Below are 21,609 nucleotides of genomic sequence, written 5' to 3' on the forward strand. Positions count from 1 at the left end.
AGATTTTGGGGAAAAAAAAAATAATTCAGAAAAACGGGCAAAAAACGGCCATATTTTTGGGATTTGGAAAATATTTTTTTTAATTTTTTATCATTATTTAAAATTAATTAACGAATTTTTTTTAAAAAATTTTTATTCAAAGCCGTTGCCCAATCGTGTGTCGCCACGTCAACTGCTCGCTGGCACGGACGGTGGCCTTCTTCCCCACCACCGTTGCGGATGCTCTTAGTTTTAAAGGAGGAGAGAGATAGTGTGTCACTGAAAATTTTTTAATTCTTCAGAGATAAAGCAATCTGCATCAAAAGTTGAATTGAAATACGCAAGAACTTTATCTCTCCCTTAAGGATTGGAGGGCATTTTCGATCAAAAAATTCAAAAGGTATAAATATCCTATCATCAATATAACTATATTAAAAATTAAAACCGTGTAGGGATAGTTTTATTAAATGAGAAGTACATTTGATATTATTGCATAATTCATGAATTAACATTACAGTTCTCTACTTAATTAGCGAAATGCAAGCTGGCCCCATTAGGACTGCGGTGGGACCCAACAACTTAACACGTGTATGTATTTACATTTTCAAAGAGTCCGCGTTTGGACACAAAGTCCTCAATTAATGATTTGGAATTTATTGTTTATTTGCCCTAATCATTTTATATCCTGTATTAAAGAATAGAGAAAATACTATTTTCCCTTTATAGACTTCATGTTGATAAATATTTTATACGAATTTTAAAATTGGTATAATTTAATACTATATTATAAACTTAATTTTTTATGTAATATTAGAACCTAATAAATATTTATTTTAATATTCAAAGATTACTCTATATGATATTAATAAGAATAAAGCTAAATGTATATAAATTGACACACACTTCAGTTGAAAGTATCAAATGATCATAAATACTAGTCCTTATTGCTCTTTACTAAGCTAGGGCGATTAAGTTGGATTCTAAAACAAAAATCCCTTGATATGGGTGAAGACTGAAGAGTTTAGACCGGTAGGAAGTAGGATCGGTTCCAAATAAGTTTTTTTTTTGGGTTCCAATTAAATTTAGAATAGTGATAAATATACATAAATTATACATATATAATCAAATTTTTTCAAAATATTACATTGAAAATCGATTTATAAATATTGATTGATTAAATATAAATTAATAGTACTACTCATTTTGCAATGATTTTTAAAAAAAATGAAATTTTAACTTAAATATTTGCATATTAAAAAAAATTATTGTTTTTACTAAATATTTTTTCACTTTTTCATCACACATATAATTACTTTATATTTCGTTACAATTACTTTATATTTTACTAAAAAAATCTACATATTTAAAAGATAAAAGAAATACATAAAATAACATAGACATGTTTTAATTATTTATATACCCCTCTAACAATCTGGACTCCATTTTTTTTTATTAAAGAAACAAATAATCAAGAGTATTTACATACAGTCAGTCAAAGTGGACTCCATTTTATTTTGGAATAAACAAATAATCAAGATTATTTGTATACTACTATCTGTCAATATATTTACACAGAAACAAATAATCACATTTTTGGAATCTACACACGTTTGATTCGAAAATTAGTTGGACCAAAGCAAAAACAAATGAAAGATAAGAACAAGTGAAGAGGAATACGCTGCGAAGTCAACCGTGACAGAGAAAACTGTACCTTCCTTCCAAATATCGCCAGCCCCATTTTATTTTAATTTCACTATATATAAATTTCCACACCGTCACGTGTGAATGTGAACAAAAAATAATTTTATTTTTATCCCCCATAAATTCATATTCATTATTAGATTAAATTATTAATCATTCTCCACCTTCAACAAACCCCACACATTAAAAGTTAAAACACACGCAAATACCATTTCCCATCCTTACAGTTATATATACACGCCTAAATTCCATCCCTTCAACTAGAAACAGAGATCATTAATCCAACAGAAATCATGGGGAATTACACCTCCTGCGCCTTCGTCGCTCCCAAGCTCAGGAGTCCTAAATCGGCGAGGGTCCTCCTCCCCAGCGGCGAGGTCCGCCAGTTCCGCAACCCGGTCAAGGCGGCGGAGCTCATGCTCGAGGCGCCTAATTTCTTCGTCGTCAACTCCAAATCCCTAGCCATCAACCGGCGATTCTCGCCGCTCGCTGCGGACGAGGATCTCGAGTTCGGGAACCTCTACGTCATGTTTCCGATTAAGCGATCGAGCTCCGTCGTCACCCCCGCCGACGTCGCCGTCTTCCTGATGGCGGCCAGCTCCGCGCCGAAGCGGATCGCCGGCGGGAGGATATCCCCCGCGGCGGCGGAGGCAGTTGAAACGGCGTCGTCCGCAGCGGAAAGCACGAATGGATTGGATTTGGAGGCGGTTGCGCCGGGGTATCAGTATAGGCTTTCGGTTTGCCGATCGAAGCGGCCGGGATTGGATACGATTCTAGAAGAGCCTGTATTTTTTAGATAAAATTTAATAAAAAAAAATTAATTGTTAGTTAAATTTTATTTTTAGTTTAGGGTAGATTAGTCTTTTTCGCGTATTTATATTTGTAGTTTTACTGCTTTTATTAGAATGGGGGTGCGTGGGATTCTCAATTCGCATTAATTCATTCTATCTATATCTGGAAAATCGGATTGGAAATATTGAGATTGATTTGTAGTAATGAAGTTAGATAATTATTCAAACGCGTTATTTGGTGTGTATTATATTTGAATGGGTTTTACACTTTTTTTTTACCATGAATATTAATTAAATTCTAGGAATAAATACAGTAGTAGGTAATATCACTTTCCCAATATTCTCATTTATAAGTTGTAAATACGGATATGGGGAGGATTGCTTTAAATGATTAGAGATTAGATTCCTTAAAGTTAGATCCGTGTAGATTGTACTGTACTAGAATTGCAATTGCATAAACTATTCGATCATGTTTTTATGTAGTATATCCGTTAAAAAATGTCGATTTCTTTAATAGGAGTAGATAAAAGATGAATATTCGGATTTTACGGTTTATGTAATTTGTTCGAGATTAGACTGAATCCAATTGATTGGTTCAACTACAACTCTGGAAGATAAAATGATACTACTTCACATAGTCTATAAATAAAAACTTGCTGAAATTTAGAGCAAAAGGGCATTTGGTCTAGTGGTATGATTCTCGCTTAGGGTGCGAGAGAGGTCCCGAGTTCAATTCTCGGAATGCCCCATTGTTTGTTTTGTCCAAAATATACTACACCGCAATAACTATAATTTATAAGTTCAAAACACAAATATAACACCGCAATAAGCCAATAATTATAACCTTTTATTTTACTTAGGGAGTAATTAATCATATTTAAAATTTTTATAGAGCTAGTGAATCCTACACTAGTGTATCAAAAATTCAAAATAAAGTGAAATAGTATTGGTTGGGCTGGGAGAAAAGAGATTCCTTATAACAGACTGGGTTTAACAAATCTTTTGATAAATAAGAAGTATGGCATGCCCCAAATTTATCTGAATCATTTTCATTTCAAGAAAAATTACTCCAAACTGAGATTGAAATTTGTTCAGTTAAAATTGCTCAAAACTGAATCATTTTATAATAAAGACAGTTTTTTAGTTAAAATTCTAGACCCAAACTGAGATGCATTTGTTATCATAGATGGAACTTAAACCATCAATTTCACCCTATATATAAAAATGGTCATTTGTTTGCAAATAAACGATCTTTCAAAAAAATAGTAGTAATTGATTCTTTCTCCCTTGGCACGGTACCATCCTGTAGCTAGGGATGTCAATTTAGCCCGCAACCCGTGGACTGACCCGAATAGCCCGCCAAATCTATAGGGTTAGGGTTGAAAATTTTCAGTCCGATAAAATTATAGCCCGATTAGCCCGCACCCTATTAACCCACATCCCGTTAGGGCCAGACCCGAAAACCCGATGGGCTGGCCCAAAAACCCGATAAAATTTCTATTGTTCTATTTATTTGACTCTAATTCGACACTTCATTGATTATTTTATAATATAGATTACTGAAAAAAATAACTTTCCATTTTATATATTAAATATATAAATTATATATTAAGTTTTTATTAATATAATAATAGATAAATGAATTAGAAACTTCAAATTCACTAAAAAATATATTTAAATTTCTAAACATGCTTTAAAATTTCTTGATGTTTATGTTTTATTTTGCATAAATCTCAAATTTATGTTTGAGTTTAAGCATATATCTCAAATTTATCATAATTAAATATTATACATTGTATAAATATAACTAATCTTCACCATTATTTATTGGATTGATCGCATGTTAATTTTATCGGTAGCAACTCGATTAACCCGATGGGCTAGCCCAAAACCCGAGCTTTTAGGGTTAGGGTTGAACTTTTATAACCCGGAAAAATCACAACCCGATTAGCCCGCACCCGATTGACCCGAAACCCGAATAGGGTTGGCTTGAAACCCGGTGGGCTGGCCCGATTGACATCCCTACCTGTAGCAGAAACTGTTGCACCATCTACCAAACCGTGGCATCACATATGCTTCCCCTACTCCCCCCAAGACAAGACCAACAACATAAGATAGTGGTACAGCAAATTCATTAAAAGTCATTTATTGTGGTAAATCCCATTAATAACCTCTTAAAAATAAAAGAAAGGTAGAATATTACCTGATTAAGAAAAACATATATGCATAAAAGTATATTTAACTTGTATAGTATAAAAATAAAGTAAAAAGATAGAGAATAACATGTCTAAATACTATGTATGGATGGAGAGAAAATGATGGAAACTAGGAATATGGAAATAGAGCCAGCAAGAAAAACTAAAGCAATGGTTGTGAAAGCTATATGGGCAAGTAGGAATGTAGTAAGAAGAAAATTATGCATCTTGATCTTGTGTTTGTGTACGTCGTCGTATTTGGATGAGTAATTCAATCCATTTTTTTGTGATTGTAGGATCTGGCCTGTGGAATAAGTTGTATTGAGGCGGCAAGAGAAATAAGGATATGTTGAATTGCAAAAGCTACTGCAACTAAAAGGAGCCATGCCATGCATATTTATAAAATGAGTTTTGTGATTCAATTCAGCTCTTCTAATATTTCCTCTCTTTCATTCATGCAGATAAAATGAACAGTTTAAATAGGACTATTGTACAGGAGTTTCCATGTGTATAGTTAACTGTATGGACACGTATATATATTTGTGATGATAAATTTTTGCAATTATTCATATAATCGTTTTTTTTTCAATGTGTTTAATGTGTGAAAAATGAAAATCTCAACTTGAAAAGCCATTTGTGAGATTTTAATTTAGTTGGAGATGAATGCATGGTTCATCGTCGTCCACTTAAGTAACTAGGAGTAATAAATTAAACAGGTATTGTTACCTAACTTACCACTCGTAGATTGATTTCTAGCATATTAATTTTTCCCCTGCACACGCGCATAAAAACATAAATATTGGAAGTTTATTTAATGTTTTAAAATATCGTAACTACTCATTAATGCGCATGCTCACCAAAGTTTTTTTCTAATTCCTTTTTGTTTTTTAAGTTTCCTCATTGTGCTTTTTGTCAACTATGGATGTCAATTGGATCGGTCCATCAGATTTGGATCAACAACCCTATTCAATTGCGGGCTAATCAGATGCAAGTTAATCAGATGGTAACTCTTTCTAATAAAAAAATTTCAGAAAGGTAAAAGGAGAATGTGAGTGGAATGTGAGACCCATTTAAAGTATTAGTTTTATATTGAATTGTGAGTGTAAAAAGTTGGTAGAATGTGAGGTTTGCATACTAAAAGTAGAATAAAGTAAATGGTTCTATAAATCGCGGACAAACCATAATGACAAAAGGGCTCTTTAAATGGTGGACGGAGGGAGTAAAATTTTAATTGTAGAATGATTAAAATTGAAGAACGATGCTGCACAAAGACACTTCACTTGGACAAATCTCGTCCCTCTCCAGTCACAATTTCACTTGGACAAATCTCGTCCCTCTCCAGTCACAATTTCATGTCTAGTTCATCTTGCAATGAAAACTCTTAACACTAAGGACACACTCATCACATCATTCTTGGAGTCAAAGATCGTACACGTAGATGGTTTTTTTGTAATGAAGAGTTGGAGATATTCGTACTTTTCACTAATCGCAACAAAAAAGGAGATTTCGTCGCCATGGCGGCCCCCACACTCCAACCCGACATCATGTGAATGGGTTAAATCAGGGTACGCAGTAGCCCGTTAAGGGGGAGGCCTAACCCACTGACGGCCAAAAGGCCATCTCCCAAGGCCTCACACTTGTGCCTGAGAGATGGAAGCAACTACACGACAGTAGTGAGATTCGAACCCAGGCTCATTGCAGCAAGATCTGCCCCCGTTACCAACTGTGCTGCCCATGCGGGCGTACTTTTCACTAATAAGTACTCGTATTGATGACCCAAAAATTAAAAAGGAAGGAATATCATGGAAAATGTCAAATAACATCCAAGTTCATAAATTTTACAATCATCTTTTCAATTCGTAAAAAATCTAAAATTTGGCCAAGCTTGCCATACTATTAAAAAATTTAGAGTATGACTAATGTTCATAGTAACACCAACCGATTGTCATATTAATAATAAATTTACAACACCTCTCAAACACAAGTGTGAGCCCTTGAGAGGTAGGCTTCTGGCAGGCAGTGGGTTAGGCCCTTCTTCTTAGTGGGTCACTGCGTACTCTGATTTAACACTCTCACTGATAAGGGAAAGACCCTTATCAAGTGAAAAAGAAAAAGAAAGTCGCAGAGAAACTGTGCTCTGTCGACAATAGAAAATTCTAAACGGAAAAGCTAAATAAACATAAAAGACAATAATTATGATTTCATTGATTCCTTAAAGAGAATAACAATAGCCCTATTTATAATAGGGATACTAACTTAATGAGCAAGACAAAAGATATGGAAAATATATGCACTCCCTAAATATTTAACTAAATAATGCAACTAAATAATAATACAAGATATGAAAGAGATATGGAATATTGAACGTATCAACTCCCCCACGGTTGAAAGTCACCTTGTCCTCAAGGTGGGATCCACAAAGCAATCAAGAGAGTCAATGATAACAGAAGCTTTGAGTTATCTTCTCCTGGATCAAAAACATAAGATCGTTGTTTTGTACACCAATAATCGACTATCGCGTGACAACGTATCTGAAATATTATTTTCGTTTCAATAAATGATTCAGACTTCTTCCAATCATGATCAGAACTTTGGGAGATATTTCCTCCTGGATCAAATATACCAAACTGCTTAGTCCAACAATATTCTTCATTTGACTCCATAGAAAGCCACCGTAAAGTGGCAACATGGTCCCCAAATGAGAACCATTCGCATGAAACAAAAGAGAGTCTTCATCTACCCTTTCCATGACCTCAAGCATTGTATAGATAGGTTTCACAATAATATCAACATCAAGCAATGCATCGGTCCTTTTCTCCTCTACTGGTACTTGAGGAGCGTCTCCTCTAGATTCCATTGAATGATCACCAGAATCCATGGGTTAGTCACCACCATCATTGGCTTTATTGTTCTCAAGCATCACCATATCGAAATTCAGAGGGCAAGTGACATCAACTTCATCAGGAATGAACTCATTCATAGATTCCAAACTGCCGTAAACTGCATCGTTGTCGATGCGGCGGTCGATTTCATCAAGGCGAGACTCCATCCTTTTGCATGCCTCCAATAATTGATCAAGCATCGCTTCAATCGGGTTTGGCGCTATGGTGGCTGGACGAGGTGGTTGCGGCGCGGGCTGATTCCATCCTCAGTTATAGTTGGGGGGCAGCGGCTGATCGTATGCCGAGACCTCGTGGAAGGGGTGTTGTCCAGGTGTCTCCCAGTAGGCAGGTGGGTCCCAGCAAGTAGGACGGCGTCCGGGCGGTGGTGGCGAGTACATATCTGGCTCATAGGATGGCGGTTGTTGATATGTGGCGGTCTGGCGCATCCATGGTGGGTCCCAGCTAGTGGGCTGTCGGGCGTGGTAGGGGTGACGCTGTTGGTGCCCGTCCGGCTGGTATGGTAGTGGCTGTAGGTGGCATCGCCAATCGGATGATTGATGATCTAACAGCGGCTGCTCATCGGACAAGGGAAACGGACTTGGGGATTGATATACGGGCTGCCATGGGTGGTACGGGTACCCGACTGTTGTATATCGCGACTGTCCAAAGGTCCCCGTTGGATACATAGATGGAGAGTGAAAATGGTGACTTCCGTCGTGGAGATCTCCTTCGTCAAGATGCGTCGATTGTGGAGGATGAGGACGAAATGAAAGCACCAGTTGATAAGGGAAAGACCCTTATCAAGTGAAAAAGATAAAGAAAGTCGCAGAGAAACTGTGCTCTGTCGACAATCGAAAATTCTAAAAGGAAAAACTAAATAAACATAAAAGACAATAATTATGATTTCATTGATTCCTTAAAGAGAATAACAATAGCCCTATTTATAATAGGGATACTAACTTAATGAGCAAGACAAAAGATATGGAAAATATATGCACTCCCTAAATATTTAACTAAATAATGCAACTAAATAATAATGCAAGATATGAAAGAGATATGGAATATTGAACGTATCACTCACAATACTGTCGGACCGGGATGTGGGGGGCTCTTAAGGTTGGGGTTTCAACTTTTTTATGAATAATGAATCATTTGATTCGCTAATAAGATAAAAAATAATTATGAGTGACGAATAAGTGTGATATCATGGTTTTTGGCCCAAATTTTTCCATATTGGATCAGTGATTGTCACATTTGGGCTTTTTTTGTAATTTGAAATGCTTGTTTGAGCTTTTTTTAATCTTTCATGTTCAAGTTTGAGCCTTAGTTACTGTAACCAAAAGGCTAAACCCTACAATAATAGAGATCAATTCATAATTCAAATTTAATTTCTTAGACTTATTTCTAATCTTAAAATTTAAATTTTTCTGAATAAAATAAATAATGTTTTCTGTTCTGAAATTAGGAATGGTGGCGTAACATACAACACATATAGTCAAATACTAACATATAGCAATTGAACTATATTTGACATTTGATAGATTATAATAATGGTGATGTACATATAAGAAAATTTTGTGAAGTTAGTAATCTTAGTAGTTGCATGGCAAATAGTAGTTGAATGACAAATTTGTTATTAGAATTTGTGAAGTGTAGGGATGTAATCAAATGCAAAACTTATATATTGTACAAACTCCAAATTATTCTAGACCGACAGATGACAAAATAATACAACAAAAAATGTCAACATAGTGTCAACAGTTAATGTTGTGTTGACACTGTATTGACATTGTGTTGACATCAAAATCTTGAAATTTTACACTGTGTTGACATTGCGTTGAAACTATGTTGATACTATGTTGAAAAGTTTGAAGTTTGTACAATACATAGAATTTGCATTTTATCACTATACTTACGTATTTTGTTATTAAAATACAGATTTATTGAGCTTTCGTCTATAACAGAAAATGATAAAGAATATAATACCTAAAGTTGGATCATCTAATTACCTGCCCAAATAATTAAAAAAAGGGCATCGGCCATTGTTCACTTATATTACACATATCATTTACGAAAATTAAGTTATTAAATTTCCAAGAATAGGCAATTTCACTATCTAGGAATCTTTAAATCCACGGTCAACATCATCTATGTGATTCCCCAATATAATTCCGCAGATTCTAAATTGCAGGTTGTTCAACCGAAATATATTATTCCAAGATAATTTTCAATATTTATATTACATAATCGTCTAGATAAAATATTAGTTTTAATTATTGTAATTATTTCAACCCTTGTTATAGCTTATTTTTATTTAGTTTTGTCAGTTTCATTTTTGTCGTATGTATAAACGCCATATGATAAAGTTTTCTAGTCATGAACTACAATTGTCATAAAAAATATTTATATATATACATACTAGAGAAATACATTTTCGATGCAACCGTAAAGTATATTACTATAATTTTGTGATTCAGTTGAATTGTACATGGATTGAAAAAGAAAATTTCTAACTGACCATGTTACAGTTGTTATACGTACGTAATCTATTTTGCGAGAAGAATAATGATTTCATAATCATTTCATTAAAATTACTATGTATTTATATGAAATAAGGAAGGTGGCCAACTAAACCAATTAATGATAAACCTAACTCGTTATAACAAACCAAACCCTCAAATTTTTGGGTTTTGAGAGCGATGGATCAAATTTTAATTTCTAAATTTTTCAGCGATAACTGTCCCAAATGCGCCAACCAAATCAACTTGAACACATTTAGTTTAATTTGATTTAAATGAATCACCATCATCATCGTCTTTAAATTTTATTTAATCATTCAATGCTTTGTGGCTGAATTTGGACGGAAATATAGGAAATGGAATTGAAATAATCTCTTCAACATTTGTAGACCGAGAGATATATAGACCCGTATGTAATCCACTAATTAGGATCTTGAAAAGATCAATCTTCCAATTCAACCAATTCAACTCGTTACCCACTAGAATGTGACTTAATTACTTCTCACCAAGATTTTTAGAACTTTCTTGAACACCCCAATCTCAATACTAAATTTTATGAGCAAGAAATTACAAAGATATTTCATGTTTGATTCATGAAATTAAATCAACAAATAATCGTAAGACAAGAAATCATAGGAATTCTTCCAACAAAAATAATCTTAGCTTCCAACAAAAATAATCAAGATATCATAGGAATTCTCGTCGCCGATGAATTCTTCCAATTTCACCCTTACTTTTTCACAAGAATTCTAGCTCTTCAATTAATATTCTGAAGCAATTATTAAGGTATTTAAGTAAATTAGTAGTATGTGTTTTTATGTATACAAACTATCATTTCAACCAAACAATTTATTTTTAGACATAGTTTATCTCTACTTGTTCCATATTGTATCTAGCTAACAATGGAACGACACCTTAAGAGACTAATATTTATTTTCTTTGTTTCCAGGTTAAGATATGATATCCTTTTATGCATACAAATAGACATTTGCTTTGTAATTTTTGATAGCTTTTTGGATAAAATATAATCATAGTTTGAATGCGAATTCTTTTATCCAATTGCGTCTCTTCGTAGCAAAGTGTTCGGAGCATAATTTTATCGACTTATAAAACATGGTGTTATTCTTGAGTTAGTTGTTCGTTAGATCGTACATACATGTTCAAACTTCGTGAGAATACAAGACATATTAGTGTATCAAGACTACACCTTTTTGTATTCATATGATATTTTAATTATTAACTATAGTAATTCAATTTAAGGCGTACCGTTTAGCTGCAACATAGGAGTACGTTATGTTATGTATAACAAAGTCATTTCTTGAAGATATGATTATGTAAATCATAACCAAGTAAAGAAGAGGTTAGTTATCTTGCTTGTTTATATAAAATTGACGTGGCTCCTTATATCACATTCTATTTTTGCCTAAGTCGATTAATTTATTTTTTTTCTGGAAATGAACTTCAGAAGCTATAGTTTATCATTTAATAAAACAAATTATTTATCAGAGAATGAATCGTCGACTTTATTTAAAGATGAAATTAATTGCTAAGTAAACCACCAATTGGCTACTAAAAACGTAGACAATGAGATACTGTACTGTCCAAGAAAATGTATAGAAATTAAACAAAAACGGATTGTAATCAATAAAATTAAGTTCTAGAATCAGTTCAATTATTATAGTAACTTCCTAATCAATATCATTAAATAATGATTAACACAACCCTGAAGAAAATATACTATTAAGTTAGCACTTATTTCACTTTATTAATTAAACTGATGGAGACCTTTCGACGCTGAAATTTAATTAAGCATCTGAAGACGTTTATTAACTCCGCTTCGCAATTAACTAAGTTCAAATCTTTTAACATAACGGAAAGTGGGCAATTGTTCCACTGCGGTTAGAATCTCCACAAAAAAAGTATTCTCTACAAAATGTATATTTTTGAGCTTGCATCATCTTTTTTGTTTCTTTTAAAGTTTTTTGCTAAAATTTAAATATATGAATTGTGGGTTTTTTTAATTTATACTTCACCCAATTAATAATTCCATTCAAATTAAATTTGATGCAGAATGCATATGAAATAGAAGTATTATAGTAACATACTAACATATATACACGATGAAACCGTGTTGTGACAATTTATTTGTTTCTAAATATACCAACTTTTGATGTTTTCTGAATTTTTTCGATTTTTTTTTTATTTCTAAATTATTAACTTTGTGATTTTTTGATTTTTTTTCCAAGAAATATTTTTGATTAAATTAAAGCTTATATGGATTAGTTATTACACATAGTATCATATTATTTTCCACATGGTGAAATATGGCAATACAATATGTCTATAATAAAATGACTTTGTATTCTTAAAAAAATACTCTACAAATAACTGTCATTTTATCTTTTCTCAATCATAAACAATTTACATTCTTTTGAATAGAGGTTGATGCCAACTCTTTTTTTAATTGTAGACATTTCTTTTGTGAATTAAAGACTAGTTATTTTATGAATTGCTCTAGTTTTAGTTGTCTTCTAAACTTTATTAGTTCATCTTTTTTGTGGATAAACAACTATTTTACGAATTATATTAACCTATCTATGTTTAATACTTTTAAAGGAAGGACATATTTTATGAGATACTGCATTGTGATATTTGTCATTTTTGTCTTTTAAATAGACTATTAAGTCTGACATTATTCTGATTTGTGGGGATAGAGGGATTGGATACAATAACATGAATCTTCTCACAAGATTTGAATTTGGCTCAAACTGTAATATATTTGCTATGTGACCACTTCCAACAAATACATTAACTTCAATTTAGAAAAAGTTAGTTGTAGCGGAGATTAGAAATTTGAGAGACTAAAAAATATCAAAAGTATTTCCAGGTAAATAAACCTTTTAAAAACTCCATTAAATTGTTGAAAGAAATACTACTCCATTATATATTTAGTAAAATAAAGATTTGATTCTATCTTCATTCTTACAAACGTCGCTAGTACAGTAATTATTAATGGTAGGGACATGCTTGAAAAGCTCGTTGATACTATTCTATTCTCGGACTGGTTTTCATTTTCCCAATTGTTTTTTCCCATTTTCCGAACATCAAAAAAGCTCTCTCTCTATGCGCGTGCGCGTGTGTATATATATATGTTCAGGAGCATGATTGCAAACAACAATTTGTTAGTATTTGTATTTGAACAACAAAATTTTGAATTACATTCAACACTCAATCTGTTGCTTTAGCTACAAAAGGAGAGATTTCTTAGCTTTCAGATTATCCGATACCCTTCTTGTAAGTCTCTATTTCTTTTCAATGTATATTCTCTTAAAGACCCTTCACTTTTATTCCAATTACTCTCCGAATTCTTCCAAAGATCACTTTTTTATCATCTGGGTATCGCTCAATTTGCCTCTGTTTCCATCCATTGCCGAATGCGTGATGTTTCTCTTTTTTCTCTTTTGTAGCATGTTTTCTGAAATTCTCACAATTTTGGGGTGCTTGTGTTTTGTAAGAAAGATAAACACCACTTGTTATATGCGTATGCCAATTCTGTATTAGGACTTTATTGAATACGTTTCCGTTTGCTTGAATTTGTGAATCTTGGAATTGTTTGTTTTGGTGTTGTGGTGAATTGGGTTTTTGTTATTTTTGGTGTTCTTTGAAGAATTTGGTTCAAAGGGTTCCTTTCTCTTTTTCCTCTTGAGGAAAAGAAGAGACTTTTTTTTTCTAGATAGAAATAAGATTAAAAATTTGTAGAACATGTTTTTCTTGTCAAGCCTATTTCTTTTCGTTGCCAACATTGGCAATTGGCTTTCCACGTCTTGACATTATATTCAAAGGGTTTGGCAGTAATTTTGAAGATATTATTGTGTTATTCAACTATACTTAAATAAACACTTAAATTTTGGTTGACTAGCATCACAATTTGAATTCAACCTATTAGCCCTATGAGCCAAAATTTAGTTGTGCTGTAGGTGTTGTATGTGGGAACTACTTTGGTTATGTTGAAGCTATTGTGTTGTTATAGGTGAGAGCTTGTTGTGCGAAATCCTCCTTTGTATTGACCGAAAAATGGGGGATCACTTCGTGTTGCTGGTTGATCGTTTGCTTACTGAGTCGACTCTGGAGGCTGCGATCGAGGGTAGATTGAAGCATGCAGTTCCCATCACTGTTGATGAAGAAGCAATCGACTATTCGTACCAGAGAGATTCTGAGGATAGCTCGTCTCCGAGGAAGGTGGTCGAGTGCAGGATATGCCAGGATGAAGGTTTTGATTCAAGCATGGAGGCTCCTTGCTCATGCTCTGGAAGCTTGAAGGTTAGTTGCTGATCATCAAGAATTTGGATGTTTATTTATTCTGGAATTTGTCATTTTAGTTACTATATTTCTAATTCCTATTCATTTACTTATTTACCAGATTATTCATTAATTTGACTGTTTGAGAATTCTTGATCATATTTCATTCTTGTCATCCAAGATGAGTTTCTTTCGATCCCGTTCAAAATTGAGACATTCGAGCACATTTTCAATGTCTTTAGCTTAGAGAATATAAAATTTCATCGTAACTAGCTATGCATGAGGGAATTGAAGGGTCACTTTAATCTTGTTTTGCCTTGCATTTCAACTAGAAAATTCATTTGGCACTCTGTTATAGATACTTATTTTGTATTCTGAATGCTGGAGATGACTGCAACGTGCATTCTCGATTTGCCTTTTTTCAGTATGCTCATCGTAGATGTGTACAAAAGTGGTGCAACGAGAAGGGTGACACCATGTGTGAGATATGCCATCAGGTGAGTTTTATATCTTCTCGTTCTTATTGATTTCGTTTTTTCTGTTTATACTCGTGATTGTGTACCCTGTTTACCGACTTATGCGTTTGAATTCGTGTTGCAGCAATTCAAGCCAGGATACACTGCACCGCCCCCAATTTTCCGTTTTGGTGGACTTCCTATGAACTTGAGGTAGCTCTCATTCTTATACGTGTGTTACCGTAAATTGATCTATCTTATGCACCCCGTGTATAGTTTCTTTCCGCTAATAAAGGTACATGCTTATCAGAGGGAATTGGCAAATTGCCAGAACAGATTTGAACAATCCGCGCATTATTGCAATGGTCGCCGCTGATCATAGCTTTCTCGACCCTGAATACGATGAGTACGCTGCTTCCACATCACGGAGCATAGTCTGCTGCCGCACAGTAGCCATAATAGTAACTCTCTCTCCCTCTCCCTCCCCAAACAATTAAGCAAAAGTTGAGAAACAAAATCTACTACTCCACTTGATAAGGACAATTCGTGTGGTCTTGTATTTATCTTCTTTGTTCGAATTTGTGCAGTTTATGGTACTCCTGATTATGCGGCATACTCTTCCGATAGTCGTGAGTCGAGCAGGGAATTATCCTCTCCCAGTGATCATGGTAAGTTATAACATATGAGAATCAGAATCAGAAATTGAAAGAATATTTGCTCATTTTTTCAACCTATGAAACAGCTGCTATTGCTGCGAGTTGCTGGGATTATTCTTCCAATCTACATCATACTTAAAGCAGTCACCTCCATCATACGACGTCGACAGCAGCAGGCGACGCCTGCATCTGACGTAGAATCGAGCCCGTTGCCTCTGAATCAGCCAGATTTGAATGCAGTCAGCTGAAGGGCTGAATTAGCCAATAAACTTGCCAGGAAGTGCCAACTGATACCCGCTTTCGCTGAGGTGGAAGTTGCTCTGTCACATTTCATGTTTCATAATCTTAAATGTAAATTTATCAAGAAAAGAAGTAGGCTATATTTTGAGGTGGGATTTTGATACACCTCTGGAAGAAGCATTTGTACAGAATACTGAAAATTGGAAATATAAACCAAAAAAAAAACAAAATCTTTGTGTAAATCAATCTGTCGTCGACAGCTAGTTTACTACTATTTTCTTGCACATGGTAACTTGTCCTAAGCCAAGTTATGTAATCCATCCGAGGACGAGATTCAGTTTGAAATGTTAAGAAAGTAGTTGACGACTTCGGGAAAAATTTTGTGCACTCAACGATTGTTACAAAACCAATTGTGAAGCGCTAAACGTTCCAGCTAGGGTTGGGCCATGAATTTTGCGGCCCAACTTTTGACAAACTGGGCCGAACAACTTTATGCAACATGCAAAACTAGTAAAGCTTTCTACAGAAACATAATTATCATTATCCCTCAAAGAAAATAATTATCACCAGTTTTATGCTGCGATTATCCGCATCTAATACTTGACAAAAACAATTAGATATCAAGATTTGCATCAAGCAATGAAAAAAAAGCCTTATAATTGAAAACCAAAATAAACTTTTAATTTATCCATTCATTCATAAAAATAACAAGATTTAAGAATCCCTAAAACCCATTCCTCAGATCACTGTAGCTAAAAGAATCGATCCCTAATTCGCCACCATTCTTCTTCGTCTTCACCGTCACGCCATTAACGCCGGCGACTATCACCGAGCTCGCAAGCCCGATAAACATCCCGTGCTCCACAATTCCCGGCAGCCTCAATATCCTATCGCTCGCTTCATTCAAATCCCCAATCTCCTTCTCAAAATACAGATCGATTATATAATTCCCATTGTCGCTAACGTACGCCTCCCCGCCGCCCTCCGTCCTCAGCTTCGCCACGCAGCCAGCGCTGGCGAACAGAGCCTTAAGCCGAACCAGCGAGTGGCTCCAGCAGAACGGTATCACCTCCACCGGCATCGCCAATCCGCTGCCTCCGATGTGGCTCACTAATTTCGATTCGTCGACGATCACAATGAATTTCTTACTCGCGGATTCCACCATTTTCTCCCTCAGTAGCGATCCTCCCCTGCCTTTGACGAGGTTCAAATCCGGATCGATCTCGTCGGCGCCGTCGATCGACAGATCGACGACCGGATGCGTGTCGAGATCCGAGAGCGGGATGCCGAGCGATGTCGCCTGCTCATATGTTTTGGTGGAGGTGGCGATTCCAACGATGTCGACTAGCTTCCCCTGCTTCATGAGCTCGGCGATTCGGTCGACGGCGTGCTTCGCGGTGGAGCCGGTGCCGAGGCCGATGACCATGCCGGATTGCACATGCTCGACGGCTTTGTAGGCGGCGATTTTCTTCAATTCGTCCTGCGTGAGGGGCGGCGGCGAGGCGGCAGGTGTCACCATTGGTGGCGGCGGCGCGTGCGCGGTTAGGGTTTCAGATAATTGGAAATGGGGGTAGGCTGCTGCCATGGCTGTTGGTATTTATTGTTGAACATTCAGAAATGGGAAAACATAATGGTGAGATAGAAAAATTCCAAAATTCTTTCGCAGAATTGGTGATAGGGTTAGGATAAGGAATTGGATGGCTGCAACGATTTGTTCGATGATAAATATTTATTGAGGGGTTTTTCCAAATATTGGGACTAGTTGCAGAAAGTTTTGGATTTTGTGGTAGGAAACGAGAGAGAGGGATTGATGATTGATGTGAGGGACTGTGAATTAGGGTTTATGGGTATTTATAGGATTTTTTTGGTGGAGGAGATCAAGAGAAGCATCGATTTTACTGGGAACTAGAAACAATTTTTATTTATTAAATAATTTTTAATTTTAGGAAATGCTTTTATTTCGGGGATCAATATTTGGATAGAAATCGACAAATGAGTTAATTAGATGAGAGTGTGGGATACTCCAGCATATATTCTGGGGAGATGACATTTCTTGGAAATAACTATATTTTCATAGTTTGAAATGCGAAATAATTTATTCCGTATTACGTACTGAATTAGTTTTACCAGTGCAAGACTCTTTTAGTTTTGAGTGTTTTGATTGAGACTTTTTTCATATCCAAGACCAAGAATTTTCAAATTGGATAATTTGATCATTAACATTGATGATATATTTTATATTGAGAGTACACACAAAATAGAGTTTTTGGGTTTATCACTTACGTTGCGGGTGCGGGAGCTCTAGACGGATTGGAGACTCTTTTAGTTTGAGTTGGGGAGGGTGTATGATTGAGACTTTTGATATCAAACTCTTGTTGACATTTCTTAAAACTCGTGCACGGTCAAAGAAAGACAATTAATCGGGGACGGATGAAGTATGATTTAGTAGAGATATGTTGAGAGGTATGAAATTGCAGAAGTTATGGTCTAATGCAAAAATTAAAGGGAATGGTGATGCATGAGAAGAAGGTATAACTCTCCGTAGGTGTGATTTGGGGATGAACCAAGCAAAAGCTGGTTGGCTTGTAACATTTGAGGCAAAAGTATGAAGTGATAGTTGATGCATAATAAGAGACAAAGAAGCTGGAAACGCGGTTTAGTATAGTTATTGTAGAGAAATAAACACACAAATAATCGCGAATGGGAAAAAATTAAAGGAGATTGATTTTTGTAATGATTATCTTAAAAAATAGTATTAGCAATGGATAGTATAGATTTTAATGAAAAATTTGGTGAAGTAAAAAAGATGGAGAGAATAATGATTGTATTATTAGTAGTGGAAGTAGACATTACAGTGTTAAAAAGATACACTTAAGTTAAACAAATAAATACTCCCTATTAATTTTGATATACAGTCAAAATTAACAAATAAAACTATTTTTATGGACACATATATAGTAACACTTTATAATTGAGGATTCCTAAGATGACTTAGAGTTTTTTATATAAGAAAAATAAATACTAGACAAATTATCAACCTGACAAATGTGTTTAAGTACTTTTAATTTATTAAACTTATGAATTTTTCAATTCGTATCCTCAAGAATTGTCTTTGAAAAAAATAATCAGAAGGGACTGGTTAGAATGCAAGAATCACGCTTTTGAGTTTTGAATACTTTTCTCGAATGAAAGAAAGTATACCGGAATTTGTGGTACTTTGGAAAGAAGAAATTATTATCTCCAGAAGATCAAATCATCAAATTGAATGATACTATAAATTACATGCTCAGTATATGCATAGGTGGTGCAGATTACAAGATACGCATGCTGATAATTAATTAATAAATCCAACTTTTATGATAAGTCCATATGTGTGAAAGGACCAAATTCATTGGCTTTATATCTTAATTTTTAATTTTAATTAATTTATTTTGTTCCATATTAGAATGGGGCAAAAAATGATGAAGTGGGCCGGGGCATATTCCATTCCCACTAACACATAGGAGTACTAAGTTGTTGGTTTTTTTTTTACTTAAATCTATTTCTATACATTTTTTTAGGTTGATTGAATATGAGAATGTAAACACAATATATTCTTCCATATCTCATGCATTAAAATTTTGTTGAAAATTTGTTGTGCCGGTGTTTAACGGATTTAGTTATTACCTTTGAGTTTATAAAACATAAAACTTAGTATGTCGAAGTAGTATTACGAATATTTCTAAGTATCTGACGAATTAAAAAAAATAGTTAGTGGATCACATGATTTAGGAAAAAATATTACGAATTTGGTGTGTGCCCCATTTGTTACTATTCTTGTTTGAGCTGTTTCACGAGGAGAATTTTAAAAAAAATATTCTATGATTCCATTACAACAAAAATTGATACTAGTATTAAATTGCTTTCTATTTTTATCAGTGATTCAGATAATCCATCTCAATCGTCCAAATTTAGAAATGATATACGGCAGATGCAGAAAGAATTCTTGCTGGAGGCTATACTTTTAAATTTTTTATATACTTATAAGATTTTTAGATGACAATTAATTTGATGATAGAGGTTTCGGCATACAGAGTAACACAAAATCAATAATTCGATGATTTTATTGGTACAATATAAATATTTGCTTGACGGGGCCACCGGCCACCCGCCTCTTGCACTGTCCACAATGTCCACCACTGGATACGACCAATGCTAGGGGTTTAAGGTGACTGCATCTCTATTTTTATGTTACGGAGGGAACATTTTTTTTAGTATATCAATTATCCTAAATGAGCAAATTTGGTTCGTAACATTTCATAATATGTTTTAAGGTTCATCAACTATAAATTAATATCATTTTAACTACTTTTTGGCTATTTTCAATATTTTCATGACCAAAGTACCCTTAAAGCCAATAAGGACAATTCAATCTATTTACCCTCTCATTTTCGTTAAGAGCATCCGCAATGGCGCTCGTCGGGGCGGAATTCCCACCGGCGTGCGGGAATTCCGTCGCTGACGTCCGCCATTGTGCATGCCCGCAACGGATACGGAATTCCCCCGAGGACGTCGCAGTTCCGCGGCGTTAAGCGGAATTCAGCGGGGAAGTTCGTCATTGCGTTGACTCCCGCGGAATTTCGCTTTATTTCATTTTTTTGATGGAATTTTTCCCTATTTGTGTCGAAATTTTAATTACGTAAATTGTTTACTTCCGGAAATTGTTTAATTTGTGAATTTGTGAATTTTTTTTATTGTGGGAATTCCGTCGGGAATTTCGCGGGGAATTCCACCATTGTGCAGTGGGAATTCCGTATGACGTGGCAGTGCAGTGGAAAGTCCTTATGACGTGGCAGAATGTGTTTTTGAGAATTCCGCGCCACTGCGGATGCCCTAAAGTACTATGTAATTTGGGGTAGTTGATTTACCAAAAAAGATATTCCCTCTAATTTTAATTTCAAAAAAAAATATCTTAATGATATTAATATTCTATTACTATTAATTATTTACATTTAGTTTTACTTATTTGTAATATTTTAAATCATTGTACTATATTTAATATTAATAGTGAAATAACTTAGAAAAAATATATGTAAACATTATACTTATACAATTTTTGTATATAAAAGTAGTTCTATTTATTAGATGGAATACTAATTTTTCAATCTTAAAGCTATACATAGAATATAGTATTATTTTAAGTGCAATACAAAATTGTTGATTAAAAATAAATTAAAATTTATTAACATGCATAGAATCTTAAATAATTCAAAGAGCTAAGTTTTATTTTATCCACTCTTATGTAGTAGTAATTGTAGTCTTAAAAAATTAGTTGAAACTATCCATAATCAATTTCATAAAAAAAACAATGACATTCTTAGTTGAATATATGATTAATTTAAATCTATGATTGTTTAATTAAATAAAAAAAATCAATAGTTGCTATCAATTGTTTCACAATGTCGCGTCTCAATATTATCATTACGTCATTTACAATATCATGAAAACTGTTCATAGTTCTCATATCTATTGTCTTGACTATTCGTGAATCATATTTTTTCTACTTTATTAATTTTTCTTTCAATGTAGTATATATAATATATTATGATTAACTTAAATTTTCAGTTTAATAAAACCACGAGATTCATTAAAATAAAATATTTATCTTAGTTTTATCTAAAGAATTGAGACCGTAACCATATAAAAGTATTAACTAGCATTAGAAAGTAATATCATAATATTCAAATAAGGTATGGTATATATTAATAATAATAGTATAAGATCTATTAAACTTAATTCCAAATAAATTAGAAGAAAGAAAAGCGGATGAATAAATAGATTGAATTGCCCTTCATGGCCTTATGAGTATTTTGGTCATGAAAATATTGGAAATAGCGAAAAATAGTTAAATTG

At 34.1% G+C, this 21,609-nt stretch overlaps 3 protein-coding genes and 1 non-coding gene across 7 annotated transcripts; 3 read left to right on the forward strand and 1 right to left on the reverse strand.

Annotated features, from left to right (window-relative positions):
* Window positions 1–1,878: 1,878 nt before the first annotated feature.
* On the forward strand, window positions 1,879–2,705 carry LOC121770655. The gene has a single exon (XM_042167413.1). The coding sequence runs from the start codon at window positions 1,974–1,976 to the stop codon at window positions 2,478–2,480; it is 507 nt and encodes a 168-aa protein (XP_042023347.1). The 5' UTR covers window positions 1,879–1,973; the 3' UTR covers window positions 2,481–2,705.
* A 440-nt stretch (window positions 2,706–3,145) lies between these two features.
* Window positions 3,146–3,219, forward strand: TRNAP-AGG. The gene has a single exon. It is a non-coding gene; the product is annotated as a tRNA-Pro (tRNA).
* Window positions 3,220–13,140: 9,921 nt separating this feature from the next.
* LOC121772579 lies at window positions 13,141–15,959 on the forward strand. Of its 4 annotated transcripts, none has more exons than XM_042169726.1 (7): window positions 13,141–13,361; window positions 14,098–14,387; window positions 14,792–14,863; window positions 14,967–15,034; window positions 15,132–15,282; window positions 15,409–15,489; window positions 15,564–15,959. In XM_042169726.1, the coding sequence occupies exons 2-7, from the start codon at window positions 14,142–14,144 to the stop codon at window positions 15,723–15,725; spliced, it is 780 nt and encodes a 259-aa protein (XP_042025660.1). In that variant the 5' UTR covers window positions 13,141–13,361; window positions 14,098–14,141; the 3' UTR covers window positions 15,726–15,959. The 4 variants fall into 4 exon arrangements, with proteins under 4 accessions (XP_042025660.1, XP_042025659.1, XP_042025661.1 ...); XM_042169725.1 differs by lacking the exon at window positions 13,141–13,361 and adding an exon at window positions 13,375–13,608; XM_042169727.1 differs by lacking the exon at window positions 13,141–13,361 and adding an exon at window positions 13,376–13,577.
* A 417-nt stretch (window positions 15,960–16,376) lies between these two features.
* On the reverse strand, window positions 16,377–17,549 carry LOC121769739 (probable ribose-5-phosphate isomerase 2). The gene has a single exon (XM_042166485.1). The coding sequence runs from the start codon at window positions 17,300–17,302 to the stop codon at window positions 16,442–16,444; it is 861 nt and encodes a 286-aa protein (XP_042022419.1). The 5' UTR covers window positions 17,303–17,549; the 3' UTR covers window positions 16,377–16,441.
* Between the last annotated feature and the right edge of the window lie 4,060 nt (window positions 17,550–21,609).

This window comes from Salvia splendens, chromosome 16, assembly GCF_004379255.2.
Source record: "Salvia splendens isolate huo1 chromosome 16, SspV2, whole genome shotgun sequence".
NCBI lineage: Eukaryota > Viridiplantae > Streptophyta > Magnoliopsida > Lamiales > Lamiaceae > Salvia > Salvia splendens.